This window comes from Diadema antillarum, unplaced genomic scaffold (genome assembly GCF_040938485.1).
Source record: "Diadema antillarum isolate AM-2024a unplaced genomic scaffold, OU_Dant_1.0 seq00001148_RagTag, whole genome shotgun sequence".
Classification (NCBI taxonomy): Eukaryota; Metazoa; Echinodermata; class Echinoidea; order Diadematoida; family Diadematidae; genus Diadema; species Diadema antillarum.
Window position 1 is genome coordinate 599,274 of NW_027271960.1, and position 21,741 is coordinate 621,014.

General features: G+C 38.4%; 1 protein-coding gene and 1 long non-coding RNA gene across 2 annotated transcripts; one reads left to right on the forward strand and one right to left on the reverse strand.

The window, feature by feature from the left end:
* Positions 1 to 1,866: 1,866 nt before the first annotated feature.
* Positions 1,867 to 16,835, reverse strand: LOC139744240 (calcium-activated chloride channel regulator 1-like). The gene is made up of 13 exons (XM_071654683.1): positions 16,677 to 16,835; positions 10,583 to 10,877; positions 9,734 to 10,017; positions 8,452 to 8,694; positions 7,665 to 7,892; positions 7,091 to 7,232; positions 6,535 to 6,698; positions 5,950 to 6,180; positions 5,109 to 5,237; positions 4,146 to 4,293; positions 3,390 to 3,551; positions 2,817 to 3,035; positions 1,867 to 2,342 (listed from the first exon to the last, which is right to left on the reverse strand). Exons 1-13 carry the CDS (start codon positions 16,833 to 16,835, stop codon positions 1,867 to 1,869), a joined length of 2,880 nt encoding a protein of 959 aa, XP_071510784.1.
* A 2,551-nt stretch (positions 16,836 to 19,386) lies between these two features.
* Positions 19,387 to 20,913, forward strand: LOC139744247 (uncharacterized). Its single transcript, XR_011711817.1, has 3 exons — positions 19,387 to 19,667; positions 20,207 to 20,250; positions 20,885 to 20,913. It is a non-coding gene; the product is annotated as an uncharacterized lncRNA (long non-coding RNA).
* The last annotated feature ends 828 nt before the right edge of the window (positions 20,914 to 21,741 follow it).

Here is a 21,741-nt window from a genome sequence, read left to right on the forward strand (position 1 = left end):
TATGACATTGATTTCCAAGAGAAATAAAAAAGATCGGATTACTGGATGAGATTGATAAGTATATCGCAAAATATGTTTCTTTTTGCATATATATATATACTATTTTAGTACAAACACACACATACACACACACACACACACACACACACACACATATATATATATATATATATATATATATATATATATATATATACATATATATCCGTTGGGTATATATCCGTCGGGAATATCGGCCTATAGTTTGTTGAGGATTGAAAAGTGCTCAATGCTGTAAAGCAGAGCATATTAGGCGTACCTGTGTCTTGGTGCCTTGTCTGCTACCGGCGGTTTTACGCTGTCGCGATCTTCAGGCAGACTGACAAAGTGGTGTGTTTCTGTGCTCATGTGGCGCGGTGGATCGGTTTGACGCATAGATGGTTTTTCTGTTCGGAACTTTTATTGAGTACATTTTTGTTTCGGATGATGATAGCCTTCTCATCGAGGCAGAGGTTGCACAGGCCACTCCTTCTTAGAGTTAAGTTTGACTTTTTTGGATGTCCCATGTCAGTGTGAAGTTTGCGCGTTTGTCTTTCAGGCTCCAGATGTGTTTTAAGAGTTGGGTTACGTTTTTTTTTTTTTTTTTTTTTTTTTTTTTTCGTTCTTGATGGATTTAGCATGGTTCCTATATCTGCGCCGCCGCGCCACATAAGCACAGAAACACACCACTTTGTCAGTCTGCCTGAAGATCGCGACAGCGTGAAACCGCCGCCGGTAGCAGACAAGGCACCAAAACACTATATATATATATATATATATATATATATATATATATTACAAATATAAACACAAATTCCAGACTTGACCATTACACTTAACCTTTGTGACTCTTTACCTCTATGATTCCAGCCTTATAATGGTTACCATGGTTACCTGCAATGGGAGTTGTAAAATCACAGATGATCACTCGTTTCGCTCCTGTTGGTACTCTTCTAATCTACTCACACGAACTTAACAAGAAAAACTCCGACCAACAATGCGCTGTTTTCCTATGGTTATTTCTTTGAAAAGTTGTCTTGAAACTTTATTTGTATTGGGCTATACAACAACAACAACAACAACAACAACAACAACAACTCCGATCAACAAAGCACTGTTTTCCTATGGTTATTTCTTTGAAAAGTTGTCTAGAAACTTTATTTGTGTTGGACTATACAACAACAACAACAACAACAAAAAGACTTCAGTAAGAACACTGATGAAACAAACAAAAGACGAGTTCTGTCGATAGTTTATGAATTAGAATGCTATGCACCCATAAGTTTTCTTGTTCATTAGATATTCTTAAAATCTGTAAATTCATATCACTCGTATCATTCGGTGTTAATGTTTTGAACAAACTAGAAGTGTTCTCCAATCCAGAAAGAAGTAGCTACTAGTACACGAGATAGAACGTTGAAATATATATGCAGAGGTATTGTGGCATAATGGTTGAATCAAATATGTATACTGAATTATAGGAATGGACACACAAAATCAAGGTGATTTTTCTTTTTTAGATCAGTTTTCGTCAATCATTCAGAGATGCACTTAGCATTAATTTTTTTTCCGAGTTATGATGATAAAGAGAACTCTCGAGATTATTTTCATCCTTTGTAACTTTACAGTCATGAATGAGAGGTAGTAAACCGGGCAAAAGCTACATTCAAAGCGACTGATGTAGCTTCCTGTCTTATAGTCTCATGAAAGAAATCCATTTTTATCTAAAACATATTCGAAAATATCCCACTGAATTACAACATTAATGATAAAGATGTCAGTATTAGTTTATAATTTATTGCGTTTAGAATAGACCAAAATACAGACAGGGGTTGCTATTCCATACTATCAAGCCACGTAAGAGCTGTTATCATACACATTTCCGTCTTTCTTTTCATTGTCGCTGTTGGGTTTGGTCGTGTTTGTATTCACTTTCTTCGACGATGAGTTGGTCTTGCAAAGTACAACAACAAAAATTACCACAGCCAGAGCAGCCAGCACAGAAGCAGCTGAGATGACGCCGATCGCCCAGGGCTCGAGTCCAGTATCCGTGGTCGGTAGGGGGATGAATTCTAGCGAAGCGGATACAATGTTGGAAACACCTCCAAAGTTTTCGTCTTCGTCTCCGGCCGTGATCGCAAAGAAGTAAACCACACTTTCTCCTCGCGTGGGCACGCTGATGGTGAGGGACTCGAGAGCCCCCGACTGACCGATGACCGACAAGTTGCCAGAAAGGACCTGTTCTTCAGTTACTGGGTCACTGAGAGTGAAATTATCTAAAAGTGCGTCAAACGATGTGGAAAACCGTAGGTCGTAGTATGAAGCTGCAAGTAAAGAGTTTGAATACAAAATGTTAAACATTGTAATGTAAGTCAATCATCAGATACAGCAAAATGAAACCTTTCCAACGATATACATCACTTGTTGCATGACAACGAATTTCATTGAAGTTATAAGATTTCCCATATCTTCTTACTATTTTCTTTGGTTTTTAGCAAGTTTAATGGAAATATCTGAAAGTGACAAGAATGGAGTTACGTCGTTTTTGCGATCAAACTCTTCAGTGAGTCGTCAAACAAGGCGTAATCATTTTCCATAGCGTCGTCATGAAAGAAATTAGGAATTATCAGGACAACTTTTTTTGTTTGAATTTAGATATCCATCTTGACTTTGTGAGCCTACGTGTCGGAACTTCACATTAATTTTTCAAAACAATAAAAGGGTGACCAAAATATTATCAAATGCATTACTGACGAGGATACAAGACAGCCAATGTATTGTTACATTGCTTTGATTACCTGTTCCTTGATCATAATCGTCGCCCACGGCAGTCCACTGAAGTGTCACGCTGCTGGATTCGTAGCTGGCGGAGGCGACTGCCAAGTCAGTAATGCGCGATGGAGCCAGGGTGTCGCCGACAGGTTCTGCGTAATTCTCTACTTCGAACACCCCGCCAGAACTGGTGCGGACAAACGCTTCCGCGGGCTCGTATGTGGTCGGTGTTGGTGTGTATCGATCTGGATATTTACAGAAAGAAATCATACGTGGGCGTGTAACCCTGAGGGTTGAGGAACCTGTGTTCACAGCTGAAAACATCTTTCTCTCTTTTCTCATCTCCTGATAAATGTGCTCAATATAACGGAAATAGAACAGATACTGCGAGGAACAGGAGTAGCTAAGAGGATTGAAAATGGCGAATTTACAGATTGAAAAGAAAGCTCAGTTAGGACGAAAGTTGACGCTGACACGTTGCAAATTATCGTATTGGCATACATTAAACCAGTATTTAATTCAACTTTAACCTGCATGAGCACCTTACTTGACATTAAATTGGTGTCGAAATAGTTAAGGTAGCTATTCTCCAGGCTTACCTGGACTAAGCGGAAGTCCCCCTGAGCTCCGACGGCTTCGAGAAGCTATGGACGCAGTCGAGCCTTCGTTGCTTACTTGGACTTTGACACTGTAGCGTCCGTCACCATCGACGTCGAGGAAGAAGGCAGAGTATATCCCGTCATTCTTAGTGATGTCGGCTCCTACAGAGATATTATGGGTGCACGTGGAAAACATACTTCAAGTTACCATCAGTATTCGCTGAAAAGAGTGAGTCTCTGTTTGAGGTTTTGATGCATAAAACGCATCAAGAATGCTTTCAAAAAGGTAGCGAATAAATGCAAATGAAAAGAAATCGAACTTTTCCTGGCTGTCAGATAACCAGGATCGCGCGCATACTACAGTCAAATGTTGCTTTGTTGGGTATTTTCTAAACTGCAGTCAGTTGCATCAGTTTCTTCCCAACATTATTATACTTTCTGAAATATTAATTTTACCAAAAACGAGCGAGAATAAGAGAGCCACGCCTCGTACCTCCTTGATCTTACAGAAACAGGGAGGTGCCGTCTTCTGATCTGCAATTCCTTGATTGCCCACTTACATTGCTCCATTATAACTACGATCATTTTCACGATAACACTATTACGCAACTTACATCACTCCCTTTATGTCCTAAGCATGTACAAATTCAAATATATACAATGTAGTAATATTACTTGCTTGTTATTTTCCTTCAAAAACATTATTCTCTTGTACACGAATTTATAACGTTCGAAGTAGCAGCAGACTCAGCGCACCTGCTCCGTTATCATAGAGGGGCAGGAACGTAGTCGCATCACCAGGCGTTTCGATGACGGCTGTCACTTCAGCGTTAACCACGGGCAGATATCCCTTGCGGACCTCAGCGTAAATCTCCATGGTTGGTGTCGATCTGTGATTTAATGTCTTCAAGACAGATGAACCAAAACGTAATCCTCTTTCACCAAAAACATTTTTTTGTGTTTAGTCTACATGACGAAGTACGTCGTATGTTAAAGGAGAATGTTTCCTTTACTTTGGCAACCCATATTTTCTCATAAAGACTACAATAAGATACATTTTTTATTTAACTGGTTTAAGTTTTTGATTTACGCTAATGTTTATTATGGGAATAAACGAACCATGAAAGTTATTGAGATCATAAAATGCACTTGAAAAGCATGCCCATGACAATTTGGCATTTTGTCAAAAATATGGTTTCAAAATATTCTTTTGAAGTACTAAAAGTCTTATGATATGATACGTCATGGTCATCACATTATTATGTATTCTCTTTTGTACATCACTGAAGTGCGAAATTCCAAAAAATGTATTTTTTGAATGAAAAGTACACATTTCTATTCGTTACTGACATACATTAAGGGTAATATCCTTCTGCTGTAATAGTGAAAGAGGTCAGTTAATAGTTCTTTCATTATGCTAGAAATATATAATTATCTTTTCTTATATATTTCCTGATTTCGTTGTCCATGCGTGACGTCACAAAATATCGTAATCTTCTCATTCAGAGATGACAGCGCGCCGAAATTAATAAAAATTCCACAAATTCCTCAAACTTCACTGAAGTGTTCTATTAATATTTGCCAATATGCATTCACTAAATCCACATAAATATTATTTATGTTTTACTTTTACTTCCCTTCTACAAATCAGTAGTTTTGCATCATTTACTAGTATCACTTTAGTAAACTTGAGAATGGTTGCAATAATTTTCACTCTACCTGTGAACCAACGACAGCATTGACTGTGATCGGTGCTTCCGTGGTCGACGTCGGCTTCGACTCGATGGTAACGATTACGACTTCTGCTTGGTTCGAGTCGCTGTCCACTGTGAACATCCACTCTCCCGGCTGTCGTCATATCATTCAATGGTAGACAGTTTAAAAAAAAAGGTTAACATGACTTAAAATGATACACTAACCCTAATGTCATAAACTGTAACAATGGCTTCGCTAAATGACAAGTTAGAAAACTTTCTCATGTGCAGGAGACCAGTGCCCTGCTTTATGAAGCTTAAGTTATATATTTGATCTATTATAGTCTGTCCTCCTTAAATGGATTGTAACTTTCTACAGACTACTGGTATAAATTTTCCGTTTTATGAAGAGACTTATTGGTTTCGACTTATTGATGGTAATACTGTGATTGATTTACGGACTTATCATTGATTTTAATTGGGAAGTTATGATTGATTTCTGACACTTAAAATCAATGTTAGATTTGATAAAATGGGATCCTGGTGTTATAGACATTAGGTGTATTAGCTAGCAGCCAGTTGGAAGTAGTCAGTAATAAAATTTATTGATTAACATTTTGATTAAGAAGTGGTTTTACTTTTATACAAGGAGCACTACCAGTGTCAGTGGTCGCATGATAATAGTTTTATTAATATAAATTGAGTAAGGAACATTCGAACTTATAGAAGTATAGCATCAGCCGTTATGACGGTATCATTATAAGTCTGTCAGTGATCATGGTTATTGTTGTTGGGTTCAAATTAGTAATTGGTAGCGCATGATGGTTAGCATTACACATTGTAACGATCGTAATGCCGTCTTCTACCTTGGCAATGTCTGTAATGGCTACCGAGACAATCTTGGCAGCCATGTCTACCCGGTACTGCGATGTGTCACTGCTGTTGATGCGTACTCCATCCGGGTCCTCCACCTCGACGCTGATTGGTTCGTCAAGCCAGGAAAACAACAGCACTGTCTCGAGTCCGATGCTCGAATCGATCACAAACGTGTCGGAGACGGGCGAATTTCCCGGTACTGTTAGGGCCCCGCTGTACAGCTGACATTATATTGAATGAAAATTATTGTGAATGCTTTCCTGCAGTTTATATCGCATATTCGAGAGGGGTACTCTAGATGGAGGAGGAAAATAATTCTTGATATTCAGCAACAACAAAAGAAAAAAGATCGAAAACGAAGCAATCTATCAGGTCAATCACTTTTTCTATAGATGTTGTCTATCAGAAATGTCAACCTTGATAAAATCTACATGTACTCTGAGCACAAAAGGGTTCTAGACTTGCCCAATACTTGCTTGCTCTGATGATGTCTTTCTAGGACGCCTAAAAAAAGGTGATCGAGTAAGATAAATCTTTCGAGATTTCATGTTCTCCGTGATATCTAATGCACGAACCTGTACAGGTAGCACTTCTGTGCTCAGGCCGGATCGGCTCGTGACAGTAGCCGTGAAAGCATCGTTGAGGGCGGTAGAGTTTGCGGTGTCGGGGTAGAAGAACGCCAGACCGTTGGTAAGAGTGGATAGCTGCTGGAGTTTGGGGTCGGCTTGAGGACTGAAAGCTGCAATGACAACAGAGACGGCAGTGTCGATCATTTGAGAACAATTTACCTCAAACGTGTTTGTGGATTAAGTAACATGCAGCGATATTGATATGACACATCAGTGAAGTGTGAGGAAAATAGTTTCAACAGTAACGAAGTTTTAAAGTTCTGCTGCTTATACAATCGCTTAGTATAGGAAGGTTTCAGCAATCATAGTGTTAGGAATGTAAAGAGAATTCCGCATTTATTCTTTATTTTTCTGTAATAATTCATTCAAATAATTCATTCTGTGATAATTTCATTCAGGAAATGAAATAAATGAAGTAGGTCTATGTATCATTATGAACTTGAATTTAGATAGTAATCATAGCAATGAACACCGGTGAAGTATTTTAAAAGAATAACATTACCAATGGTGTCGATGATGACGCCAGATTCTACGACTTGATCGAGCACGTTAATGATGTAGGGGAAGACATTTTCTTCGCCATCACTGACAAGGAGGATGTAACCTCCTGCTGGATCTTCCTCTCGACTCGGTCCTTTCAAAGCCTGTTTAAAATTGAAAGTTACATTGTGATGGAAGATTTATGAAAAAAAGTCAAACTGGACACGTCTTTTAAACCGTCAGCCACAACCCAAGTCGGAAAAATCAGAAAGACTGATAGGTCAGTGAATGATAAAGATCATTCTGTGTATCATAGTATAACATTTACATGACTTTCATTCCACAAAGAAAATGTAGGTACAGTTTATTGAACATTATTAGGTTCCGATGTCCAAGAAACACTGTAGATTCATTGGCTGTTGTCGTGTTAAAATAGAGACCTATATCATAATTTCTATCCGTAATCCATTATCATGATGTAACCATAATAGCAGTAAAATTAAGTGCGGTTGAGCCATTCATACTGATTTCTCAGTCATATCGCTGTTGTAATACTAGCTTCTCTCCGATAGTAACACTCAAACAAACCAACATACCTGAATTCCGGCCAGAATCCCACAACCAATGCAGGTTGATCCGTCTGGAACGTTCGGTAGATTGGAAATGAGATATTCGCGATTTGTCTCGTTGTAGATTTCTGTGAGTTCGACGATAATCTCAGCACTGTAACTAAACTTTGTAATTGCCATCATACTCCCATCCTCAATGGTGTAGCGAAGGTATTGGGTGGCTGCCTGATTGAGCTTGGCCAGTCTGTCGTTAGTCTAGGGTCAGAGACAGGTGATGTAAGAAAGCGGGATAATTGATCTCGCGCGCAGCATCAAGGAAAAGTGAAAGGACTTGTCAGTGGCGGATCCAGAGGGGGACGCATCGGAAGCGCGCCCCCTCTTTATTATTTTTAAAGAAAAAGAAAAAAGGGGCGCTGACGCCTTATTCAATTTTGTAAAGGCGCCTCCCCTTTACTGAATTCCTGGATCTAGTCTTGTAATGTAACAACGGGGTAAATGGACACTAATGTGTGAACCTCTACAATTGCTCTCACGGTAAGGGATCGACTGAGTGGCTGATTGGTGACACATTTGATTAATTTTTCGTGATGTTATGACTGACATTTTGACAAGATGAGTATTCCCGTTAAGATTGATGTCATAAGATTTTACATTTTAGTCGCCTTGTACAACTGACGATAATCAAGTAGAATACATTTCTTCGAAGATAACCAGGGAAATCACAGATATAAGGATTTTGCACGAATTTGAAACTTTGGGACGGTCAGAGAGATCAATTTGGGGAACAGAGAAAGCTGGCGTCCACTTAACTTACCCCCATACTGCCGCTGACATCCAGCACGAGAGCCACACGTCTGGTGCTCGCCTGGACGAGCCTGAAAGTTGGGGTAGTGTCGATGTCCTCTTCAAAGGGAGGATTATTTTCTCTTGCAAAATCATCCGTCTCCAGCATAACGTCCCATGCACTTCTGCTGCTGCAGAGGTTGTTGTGCTTGTTCGGCGCCTCACGGTTGTGGTAGCCGGGTAATTCGGGGTTACTGTGGCAGTAGTCAGTGACCTAACGAACAGGCGTTACGAAAACCATGAATACTCTTTTTTTTCATAGAGTAACGAACCAATATCTTTAGGATATATTTATTTTGTTTTTAAAGAAACGTAACAGAGGTTTGCAAAACAGTCTGCGTCCATTAAACATTTTACGATTCTTGTACATAGGATTTTATGAACTTTAAGTCAGGAAATCTGAATCATACATCATCAAGGTGTGTACCTTTCCACTGCGTAATTTTAAGTATACCCTTTATAAAAAAAAAATTAATAAGAAAACACCTTTGCTCTTTAAGACCAAGCTTACATATGTGTATATTATATATATATATATATATATATATATATATATATATATATATATATAATGTATATGTATATCGTAATCAGTAGCAAAACGACCTAGCATAAACTGTCTAATTCTAACATTCAATCATTACGCCTACTTTGGTTTGATCACACATCGGCTATCACAGATGATAAAAAAGTCTAGCTGACTGACTGCACCACAGGCCTAAAGATAGGGAGTGATGAATACGTGTTGGTGAGATGCTTGCTGGTGTCAGGGAGGTGGAAGAAAACTTTCTTCCACCTCCCTGCTGGTGTCAACCTCTCTATAGCTATACAGGAACAGGGAGGTTCTTCCACCTCCCTGATAGGAAGCTATAGATTTCCGCAACGCGGACGTTTAGATGAAAACACCAACAGCAGACATGCTTATCAAAATTCATCTCGCGTCGTCTTATTTTTCACGGTCGGTTCGTGGCCACTTCTGCGTCCGCTCAAACTCATGACACAGAGAGCTACTTGATGAAATTATAGGGGCGTTATTTCGCTTGATATTTGCTGCGTCCTCGAGTAACTAAAGCTACCTTACAACACGACGCAGGGAGAGAGGCGAACAGCCATCGCAATCCTTGTCTAATCGTCCTCGCCTCAAATTTATAAAGCTCCCTGATGACACTCTGGCAGAGACAAACTTTGTCCCCTGACGGTATCAAAATTGCATCTTGACCAAGAGAAGAGAGGACTGTATATCAGAAACTCACCGACTCTAGAAATTGAGCATACATGATGGAAGCCGGCTCTGTCTGGCCGTTAAGATTGGGGAAGAAGAAACAATCTGCCTCGTAGAGCCCGGTTTCAGGGTCACGCTGACACTGTTCAAATGTATTGATGTTAAGGGCTTCTCCGGTGAGTTTAGTGCTGCATCGTGTCGCCTCGATGTTACCCCGAGAATCAGCGTAGAACTTAGAAGAGCCCTCATCCTCTGTGTGGTATTCGTCAAACAGTCCCCACCGCAGATGCCCCCATTCGTGTAATAAAAGCTTGTCTGTGGTAGAGAAGTGAATAATATCTATATATGGATGAATTGTAATAACATTTTGGGACGGAAAGTAACTTTGTATACCAGCGATGGAGTAAACTTAATTGGCCTTTTTGTTCATTAACAATGAATACATGATAGACTAAAAAATACCCAGAAAGCTGATCATAATTCAATTTATTTTTCAAATGTGAGCACACACTCGCCAACAAAGTTATAAGCAATTTGTGGACATGTTATTATACATATCAGCAGGGAAAAGCGATTTACTGCCAGTCAGTGTTTGATTTGGCTGAGGAGCACTGAGTAGAACAAAAAAAAAAAGTGTAATTGATAGAAACACTATATAATTATCTATGAGGCTGTTCCATTCTTAACGAATATGAATAAACCATAACCCTGAAGCTGGTGTTAACCTTTTGATCTCAATAAAGATTATTTGTCTCCGGAATTTTCAGCTGTCAGTGTGAGCTTCACCTGAATTCAAACATTATTGGTGTATAATGTCTAAACTGAGGTAAGGAAGTAACGATACGCAAAGAAAGGAGAACTAGGGAGGTAAGACTCTCACCCATCGGGCCCCAGATGTACTCGCTGTTTTCTCGATCCAAGAGGAAATTGGGCGTCAGGTGAATGTACTCCCCGTGGACACCACAGCCACCAAGCTGCAGGGTATAAGGGTTGTCCTCCCAGGCGGGGTTCTCTGCGTCCACGATGACGTTAGCCGTTTCGAAAGACTCCGTTCTGGCCCGCTCGTACTCGGGTTTAGGGGTCCACGTGTTCGGGATAAGGATGGTGATGTTCCGCCAATACGTCCTTCGCTTCGTGGCGGTGAAGAGATATCCCGACCCAGAGGTAAAGATATCCTTGGCACAGAATAGGGAAAAGATGGTGCTAATCATCAACTGATTTCATGGGGTACACATCATAAGCTCGACACCATGGAGTCATACAGCCCATGACGACCTAGAAACTACGTGAACGAGACCCGCGACCTACATGCAGGCCAACTAACGGTCCACGTGCTAAACACTAGGCAAATAAGGTCCATGAGCTCGACACTAGGCAAACAAGGTCCACGAGCCTAGTACCTATATAGCTTACCGGCGTAGCCAAGGGGGAGGTCCTCAGATCGCTTTATTTCAGCTCTAAAAACGCAGAAGTTTAGTAGAGCGGGAGGGGGCATCCACCTCCCGCACCATCCCCTCTACTTCATTAGACCTTGTACTAACAGTGATGACGCACAAAATATTTTTCTGGAAAACGCCCTAATCATTTCCATTATTTATTTGTGTGGGTCTTTTTTTTTGGGGGGGGGGGGTATGGAATAAACATTCGAAGTATTTCACCAAAAGTTTGCACAAGAGATTGAAATGCAAAATCACGCTTGTGTGGGGGGAGAAATACCCCTCTTCAAAACTCTCGTTTTCATGATTTTTTATTTGATTGCTCTCAATAGCAGACAGCGTTCATGATATTCATTGTAAGAATTAATACAAGAAATTTCTTCGAATTATAACATTTTCAAGGCAAATTGTTGGATAATAATCTACATCAAAATACTGCTATACCTATATACTTAAACCAGTGGGACTGTTTCAAGTCGATAAAACACGCAAAAACATGCATCAAATTGCACCATTTACAACATCAAAAAGTTAAAAGTTCTCACTGCGGGAGGGAGACACCCCCTCCCTCACCCTAATATCCCCCTCGCTCGCTCCGCTCCCTCGCATACTAACCCCCCCCCCCCCCCCGCCCCCGATAAAAATCCTGGCTACGCCGTGAGCTTACGGGTCTTATTTGCCTACTGTCTGTCTCATGGGTCTGTTTGAGCTGGATGACCCAGATTTCTTATACCATATCTACGCATCATTTATTTCTGAACCATAATCTTCGAGCTCTAAGACTTCTCCCGCAGAAATTATATCATGTATATTGGTGGCAAAGTTAGAAGTCGCACTGCCTTACTTCAGAGACAAATTTAAAGGACAAGTTCACCTTCATAAACATAAGGATTGAGAGAATGTAGCAATATTAGTAGAACACATCATTGAAAGTTTGAAGAAAATCAGACAATCCGTTCAAAAGTTATGAATTTTTGAAGTTTTTTTGCAGTACCCGCTGGATGAGAAGACTACTGCAGTGTATGAATAACTTAGATGTCACATGCGTACAACAATATAAGGAAAATATAAAGAGAATTTCACAAAATTCCATCTTTTGAAAAAAGTACACATTCCCCTGACTCGTTACCGATAAATGTTATGGGTAATATTATTCCCCCTGCCTTTAGAAAGAGGCAAGTCAATTGCTCTTTTATTATGCGAAAAAAGTGAAAATATGTTGAATTTTCTTTTATATTTTCTTTATACTGTTGTACGCATATGACTCACAAGCTGTAGTAGTCTCCTCATCCAGCGGTTCCAACACAAAAATTTAAAAAATTCATAACTTTTGCATCGATTGTCCAATTTTCCTCAAACTTTCACTGATGTGTTCTACTAATATTGTTGCATTTTCTCAATCCTTATGTTTATGAAGGTGAACTTGTCCTTTAAATGGATGCTAGAAAATTGAGATGAAACATAACATCTCATGATAATTAGTTTGTTGCTGCTGTACATTATCGTTGGATCAGAAGAAAATGATGCGAGTATGGAAAAAAAATATATCTCATAATAATTATGAAGAGTTTTATTGCAAAACAATCTAAATCCATTTTTTGTTAGTTGAGATATTTGTATTTAAAGCTGCTAAAAATGAAGAAAATGACAAAAAAGTACATTATATTTTTAATCATAACTGCTAGTTTATATGTCACAAGTGAGGTATTACTGGAAAGGTTTAGTTTTAAATCTGATGATATATATATATATATATATATATATATATATATATATTCATTTGATTTCAAATCATCGATCTTGCTTATAACAATGAAAAAGCTCTTCATCTAAACAATTTTGATTAATTATCATGAGAGTGCGTACGTTATCGATATTCGAATATTGGTAACTATAAAATGCATGTTTACTTGACCAAATTAGATATACTGTATATACAAAAAAAAGCAAATATTTCATGAGATACATTCTATGAATGAATCTTTTTAAAGTAAAAAACAGTAAACTATGAGGACACTGATCAGTTGCACAAACGTTCTGGTAAACTCTAAGCAATAAATACGAAGTTAAAACTGGTTTTGTTTGAGGTCATATTTACCATTGATTGGCGTCATTACCTAAATTCGCAGCCAATAAGCTACAACATGATTACTCTGATCTTTCTGCAAAGTTTTATTCAAATCGTCCTGTTAGTAATAATATCGTTTCTTTCTGTCCAACCGTGAAAGAAAAATGAATTGATTGTTTAGGAAGAAATAAAATTGAAATTTCATTTGCAAACAAGTACAATGTCTTCTCAAAGTGAGATTAGGTTGGAGTTGTGCATCAATCTCTTCTTTCGACCTACAAAATAATTTGCAAAGTCCTCGGCTGAGATGTAAAAATGGTTGTATCATATCATAGTTTGTTATTTCTTCAATTCTGCCAAATGACCACCAAGGGTGCAATACGGTTAAAGGATTGTCATGATATTTATCCAAGGCAAACCACACCCAAAGTCAAATACTTATTTGAAGAGCCTTGAAATTTATAAAAGGTCACTGGTTTGCGTAGTTTCCATCACTACCTTGTCAGTTTTCTTGGCCAACGATCAGTCGCCCTGCCAGTGTAAGGTGATTAACACACTTGCATTCTCAGTTGTAACACATGGTCCCTCAAAAGTCAAGTTTATTGGAGAAACTTGATGTATGTGACACTCAAAGCTAGAGTATATCAAACTGCTTACTATTTACACAGCGTCAAGTTTTTCTTACTATAAAAGAGATCAAATCTTTCCCGTCTCGTTAGTCAAGTGTGGCACATTATATACAACTAAAACTGTTGACCTTCGATGCTAGTCCAAATCTATCAAACTTGAAGCCCCTCGTATACCCGACCTATTTATTCTCTGTTTTGGCTTACATAAGCTTCTCATCTCATCTTGGTTCTCTACGTATCGATACTATTGTAAACTGTAAATCTGTGATGGCATTTTAGTATTCTCTAGCAGTCGTCACTTACTTAAAACTAACATGTTTTATGATATACTATGTGTGTAAACATAACGTATACCTGTGCGTTCACATATGTAAATTGTGTCTGTGGTTCTTTTGTCACAGGCTACATTTCACAATATTTGTTTCTAGATCGCGTGCTAACTTGCAACAACAGGATATTGTGTGTAAACTGTAAATCTGTGATGGCATTTTAGTATTCTCTAGCAGTCGTCACTTACTTAGAACTAACATGTTTTATGATATACTATGTGTGTAAATATAACGTATACCTGTGCGTTCACATATGTAAATTGTGTCTGTGGTTCTTTTGTCACAGGCTACATTTCACAATATTTGTTTCTAGATCGCGTGCTAACTTGCAACAACAGGATATTGTGGGCAGCACTCTAAGTATTTCGTGAATGCAGGAGTCTATATATGGCTAATTTTTGTGTGTTTTTTAAAGGAAAGAACACAGATCAACCTGATAAGGACTGCATATCTTTGTGGGCGGACAGAACATCAACTTCTCCTAATTTCCAGTAAAATTCAAGTAAACCGAATATAAACGCGGTAAAGAAAAACGCGCATCCAGAAAGATTACTATAATCTTATTGATAGCCTGGAAACTATCTGCGTTGCTACCACATAATGATGTTTGTCCACTAAACACAGCATTCTTTTTGAGACTAAAAAGCAGGGCAAATACGAACTCCTGTACAAGGACATGCGGTCTCCGGGTTACAAGATTATTCTTGATAGTTAAATTGCTGTTTGTCAATTAGATGTTGGCGTCAAACGCCTCATACCTTAACGTGTTTCATTTTGAAGGTTACTCTACTCGTGACTGAAACTTTGAATTCAGTTGAGTCTAGTGTGAGTTTCATTTCAGATTGTCATTGATCGTCATTTATCATCTCCTAATTTTCAAAAAAGACATTAAAACGAAAGCATAAATAGAAAACTTGATGAATTTGGATGAGATGTTTCACAACGGCATGCCGAAGTGTTGAACTCCTACGCTTGTCAAACCAACGTTGTAATACAGCTGTCATGTCTGTACTGATTCGTTTGAAGTCGAAAAACGAACATTCTTGCATCTAGTGTATTAGAAGTCAACCACTCTGACGCATTTACAGACTGTGTCATTATCATCTAGGCTTATATCCACGATGATTATCAGAATAATTGAGACAGTAATGATTTTTAAAAAGCGAACAATTTCCACAATTAAATGCAGACCTTTAAATCTTGTCTTGCTGTGGTTAATGTATAACTATTCATAACCATTTATTGTAGCATGTCGTTGATGCAGCAAAGTAAACTACATTAGTTGCCATGACATTGCTATTTTTTCTAAAAAATCCAGAAATCAGGCAGTTCATTATGCACTTATTCACGAAACATTTTACTTCCAGTGATGCTAGATATCTGTGACCCATTTTATGGACTTAATATTCTTGTTCTGTTATCATTACGGTGTCCACATGTCTTGAACCGAAGTCTTGTTCTAGTCTCTGCCTCATAAGCCTTGTAAAGTTTAGACGAAGTCAAATTTTGCAAATACACACAGTGTTCTCTAAACATGACAATATCGACAAAGAAACAGCGACAGATCTGTGTGTTTTATTTCGTTTAGGAATATAAGCGGGAGAACCTTGAAGAAAATGAATAAACGCATATAATTATTCATTATTGTCTCATTTATCATACGAAATATGTTTAAAATTCTGCGTAAGTTTGTGCTTCATTTTCTGATCACCTCAAGGTATCATCTTTTGTCAAATTTAAAGGGATGGTACAGTACTGGTGGAGATGAGAATTGGACTTTTAACTTTTTGCGAGATACCAAGAAAACACTTATGAAATAGTACAGAGCATACCATTTTAAGAGGAATAATTCAAAGTTTATCTGATGAAAATCGGGTATGGAATGCCTGAAACATCCAAAAACAAAGTAAAACAAAGCGATCGTGATAAACTGTGGGTCCCACACTTATTAGAATCGCTCTGTTTTCGATATCTCAGCCATTTCAAAACCAATTTTCATCAAACAAACGTTGAATTCCTCATGGAATTACATGCTCTTTCATATTTCATAAGAGGTTTCTCATTATCTCACAAAAAGATGTTAGAAACCTGAAATTACGACTCAACCAAAACTATGCAATCCCTTTAAAGACTATTTTATGATCAAAGTCAAATATGAATCAACAGACACTATGTTCTCTAAAAAATGACAATTGTGTCATCAAAATTACATCATTAAAATGTTTCTGTCATCTTTGGTGGCAGATTGCTCTGTTGATTAAGCAGTCAGTAAATAGAGAGGAAAAGCGTCTCAAGAGCCTGGACCAGAAGCGAAAAGCCCGCACAGAGAGGATTTCCAAACCTACTTTTATGCTGTTGCGTGCCCAACATGAGGCCGCGTCTGCGCGTCCGCCTTTAGGCTCCGCTCCCATCTCCGGCGTCACTGACTTCATTGTCGAACCCGACAGACTTCCATTATTATTATTGAATAAAGAGATATAAAAAGTGTCAACATAGACTATTTCAAACTTACGATAAGGGTGTCGACGATAGTCTGATCCTCGGCGACGTCTTTGTTGATAGCGATGAGGAGGTTTTCATAGCCGCCATCTCTGATGGTAATTTGGTTCCTTACCGCCGATCCCTGTACTGCAGTGCAGAGGAATAGGAAGCAGACTATCGCCCTGAGCATGGCTGACAGTTCTCAATGAGACTTCGAAGAATAGTTTAATTTCTTTTCAAAGTCCCCCTTTTTGTCCTAAGTTGCATAAATCTTCACTTATTACCGAGCTGTTCCTCCTCCAAAACCGATAGCGTGATGCCCAATTTCTCCAAGTGGTGTGTTAACCAGTGATTCTAGTGATATATATCCCGATCTTTAGGCGAACGACTTCCACAAGGGATATCATCCCCTCGATACCTGTGCCTCTACCTCTCTTCCACATATTGACATAAAGCCAGAACTCTGTCTCTACATGATGCTTATCAGGTTTGCTAGTGTCGTGTGCAAAAATTGGAGTCAAGAACAATGTACCATTTCTCATCTTGTTCAGACAAATATTCGCAGTAAATTGATTGGCTGGTATTTTCACACAATCAAATTAAGAAGAGCGATGATACCATCTAACCCTCATCACGCTGACCTTTCACGCTGAAGTACTCGATAGTCACGTTATTGTGCTTCAGCCTACCAAACATTAGGAGTCGTCATCCATGGCAAAATAAGTAAGCTGCCCATCGTCAGCCGTAGATTAGAACAGGATATGTGATATTATGCATATGAGACTTTTGTGACGTGGCGCGCATTCATCAGCAATCTACTTTTCTGTTTCTAGCATTAGGCCTATGTTCTTTCTTGTATTTATTGTTTTTATGAACGGATATGAATAGATTCCTCATTTTTTTATGAAATAAGAACGGAGGCTTCATTTTTCGATTAAAGGGAATCTTGATGAAGAATTTCATAAAGAAACCGGACAAAACTGACAACCACAGAGTGACATGTGCTCTTCTGTTTAAGTAAGAAACACTAAACCGTGCGTTTATTTCATTATTAAAGGGACATTCCATTCTAGTTTACAACAAGCACACAAATATGATTGCGATACTACAAGTGATAGAAAGTTGAGAAACTACACAATCTACACAATTCGAATGAACAAGTAAATCTGTCTCGATCGAATAAAGATGCAAATTAAATGAGGGATGACATCATTGTTTAGTGATTCTCCAACTGGGTTGTTTATGAAGAATTTAACACAGAAGATCAATGACATATTAACTCTCATCATGTGGTATAGTGGGCATGGTGGATAAGACTTCCGATCATCAATCGGAGGACCCGAGTTCAATTCCCGCCCAGTGCTTGCGTCCTTGGACGAAAATTAATGGTTTCGCCTAGTATGTCCCTCTCGACCCAGGTGTATAGATGAATCCGACTTCAGAATGCTGTGACTTATATGGCGACCATAACTGGGGGATGGGGGGGGGGGGGGGGAGGGGCTTCCAAAGAAGGGCAAAGGCACTTTCAATTGGTTATGCTATGAACCAGATGCGTTGCTACAGCAGTGCATAAATTGTCCTATGTTAGCCATACTTGTAATTCCCCATTGCAGTTAGAAATTACCATAAAAAAGAGTATACCCAAACCGCATTGGTCTATAAATGTTGGCTAAGCCCTCTGGTACGGGGAGAGTTCAAATTCTGAACGTTTTTATTAGGTTTTTATCCTCCCTGTATATCGAATAAGAACAGCCTCGCACATAAAGCCTGTGCTATCTTTGCCGTTTGGTGGCGACAACCCGTCTATTGGTGTGCGGTATACAGGGAAGATAACAGACCAAATCATAATCATTCAGAATCTGAACTACAGCAGTGCCAACTCTGAAGAGGCTATCGTGGATAAAGAAGACTTTATCATTATCATTAGTAGCAGAAGTAGTACTTCTAAATCATTATGTTAAATCATTATAATTATCTAAACTTCATTTTTTTTTTCTTCTCCATAATTCCATTCTTAAAAAAGAAACAAAAAAAAAATAATTGACATTTCGGTGCCGGCCAGTCGGACATTTTTAGGAGAAAGCGTCATCACCTCTTCGGTATACAAGTCAAATGTAACACAATAATTATGTTTCCCTCTTATTTCATTCTACGAATTTTCACTGTTGATGAAAAGTGCCAAAAGAGACCAAGCAAATTGGCGAGGAACGCCCTCTCTTGTTACTGGTTGCCCACTTTGACATAAAGAATAGTAAACTAGTTATATATGCTTCAGTCTCTATCCCCATGTAAAATGCGCCCTCAAGCCTCTGTGCTTGATTTTTTTCTTGATTTTTACAACTGGTTTGTCTACCCTGTGTCGTTTTGATGTTGTTATTTTCTTTAAGGAAGCAGGAAAGTCAGTATTGGCGAATGAAGTAAATCATTAGTTTAGTTAGTGAGATAACTATGTTTGCTTTCAAGTAAGGCGTGGGAGTGCGGAGATTTTTATGTAATCCGTGACTGGTAATCAGGTACGGAGGTCATCCTTTATGTACACTTTGTCTTTCACAGTCTGTTTGTAATGCAGCCATTGCTTCATCGTCTAGTGATCAGAGGAAGAATGAGTGCTAAACTCTTTGTACTTCAACAGTTAGAACACGAACGCATGAGCGATGGACTATGCAGCCGGTATGTGTATAGTTTACACCACGCATAGCGGGTTGTGAATGTACACTCGTCAAGTACATCGTGGAGAATTTAAAAGTACAAAGTTCTCTGCTCAACATGTCGGTGTATGTTCATTCGTGGATAGCTTCTTGAAAGCTTCTCTCAACTTTGCAAGGTACAAATGAAACATAACGAAGATGATGCCGACATTTCCTGAGTGATAAGAGGATTCTGTTTTTGATGTATACTTTACTTGTGTTGGTTGCTGGTTTCTAACAACATGGCAGACGAGGATATGGGTCTGTACAACAAAGTTTACGCCGTCCAAGGGTTCACCGGGTCCCCGGAACATACGAAACTCCACGACAAGCAGGTATGACTTTGATGGTGAAATTCAAATGAAGTGTCTGACGTTTTTAGCTTTTTGTAGGTAATGAACAAACCCAGTGATCAATAGACATGTTAACTATTAATAGGGAGAGACGTAGAAGAGGATCATGAAGATGGATGAGAGTAAAAAGATACCAACAGCAGACGACAGATCAACGAGCGAGTAACTCGAGTCATTTTTGACCCGGAACAGTGTATGACCACAACGGACCCAGTTCCGGGTCAGTTCTGACTCGGATGTTTTAAGAGTGTATAGACAACGAATTTGTTGAAGCTTTGCAGAGAGCACTGTTTACTTAGGGCGCCAAGGAGGTTGATAAAACAGAAATTTAAAAAGGCGGAGAAATACAGAAGGATAGAAGAGCAGAAGGAGAGATAAGATTATGTTATGTATTATAATCAAGATGAAGATGATGATAATAATTATCGATATTATCATTGTTATTATTATTATTATTATCATTTTTATTATTATCATTATTATTATTATTATCATTATTTATTATTATTATCATTTCGCAGCTTTCGACCATCAGGGGACTCCTAATATTCACGGCAGTACTCAGGTAAAGATCACCCTTCTATTGCCTTTGCCTTCACTTGAATATACTCATCGCTTTTAATTTAGTAATGGATGATTACGATATGCTATATTCCAAGTGATTATCTAATTGATTTCCTGCTCTCCCTATAGGTTCACGTGTTTATTTTGTTATGCGTACAAATAAATCACGACGAGTTTTTAACCTCGATAACAAGAGTGTTAAATTTGTATACCTTTAACTATCATGATGTGGAGAATACCTCTCTCCTAATTCGCCTCTCAATTTCCGTTTCTTTCTATATCCTTCTGTCATATTCTTACCCCTGAAACATATACTGAAAGTGCATAATACATTTTTCTTTTGGTAAAATGTTTATGAAGATAGATTTGTAAGTCATATCTACTAGATTACCAGTCAAGCTTTGAATGACTTACTAGTATGACGATCTATGGATAAATGTATGACATGTATAAGAATAAATATTCCATTTACAAACCATTTGTATATGCACTTGATGTATGCATATGAATTTTGTGAATGAATCAAATCAAAACAAATCAAATATCATTCTCTTAAAATAAGACAATGTTCAGTATATGTCAAAAAAAAAATCATGTCATTACATCACTTTATAACATTTCCTTTCTTTTCTCAGCACAATAGGAGCTCTGTCTGTCATTCTCGTCACATTCGTGAGAAGGAAAATTAGGCACTCAAGAGTAAGTGTGCAGTGTTCGGAAAGTTTTATTTCTTTCTATCAATATAGTTCGAAAGTACCACATACAATTGACATACCTATGTTCGTTACATGCCACACTATTGCACTATTACTTTTCAGACACGATCCAAATTTGACGTCCTACAGATTTCTTTAATATTGATTTTTGTCCATATTATGAAATATTTAGCTTAACGCACGCTTTATTGTATGACAACTTTTGCATTAGAATGCAAACATTGCTGCAAAGTACAGTTTATTTGTAAATCTTGCGAAAATGCAATACGTAAACTATGATGAAAAATGAATTGCGCCATCATGCAAACTCACTCGATGTTTGGAAAGAAAACTGTATATCATGTCTACAAGATTTCAAGCACATTAGAATTTATGTATTATTCTTTAATGCTGTAACACTTATCCTGATGCTGTAGATAACAGTAAATGTTTTGAAATCCATAAAAATCGATTAAAATCCAGGTTTTGTCTTCTCCTGATCCAGGTGCTCCCAGTCTTCCATCTCTCCTCGGTGGATTTCATCGCAGCCATCTTGCTAGTCGTCATCTCTGCCTTGTTCTTGTCAAATGTCAGTGATGATTTGGAGAAAATGTGGAAGACGTGTTCCATACTTTCTGGATTATTGATGGTAACAAGCAACCACTGCTATCATATGATTCAGTCGCCTTTGTATTGTCTTTTTGTCTGGAAGGAGGTTCTTGGAGCATCGAAGATGATGAAGTATTCTTGGATCTCGCATGAAGCATAACTTGGGCGGCGGGGGGGGGGGGGGGGAG

What these genes read in the sequence shown, in the direction of transcription:
- LOC139744240 (XM_071654683.1), bottom strand. Translation starts at nt 16,835, where the DNA reads ATGCTCAGGGCGATAGTCTGCTTCCTATTCCTCTGCACTGCAGTACAG. An exon ending in CGTCATCATCGACACCATTG is followed by an intron (nt 6,699 to 7,090) that starts GTAATGTTATTC and finishes TTGTCATTGCAG; the next exon opens with CTTTCAGTCCTCAAGCCGAC. An exon ending in CCTCTATGATAACGGAGCAG is followed by an intron (nt 3,552 to 4,145) that starts GTGCGCTGAGTC and finishes ATATCTCTGTAG; the next exon opens with GAGCCGACATCACTAAGAAT.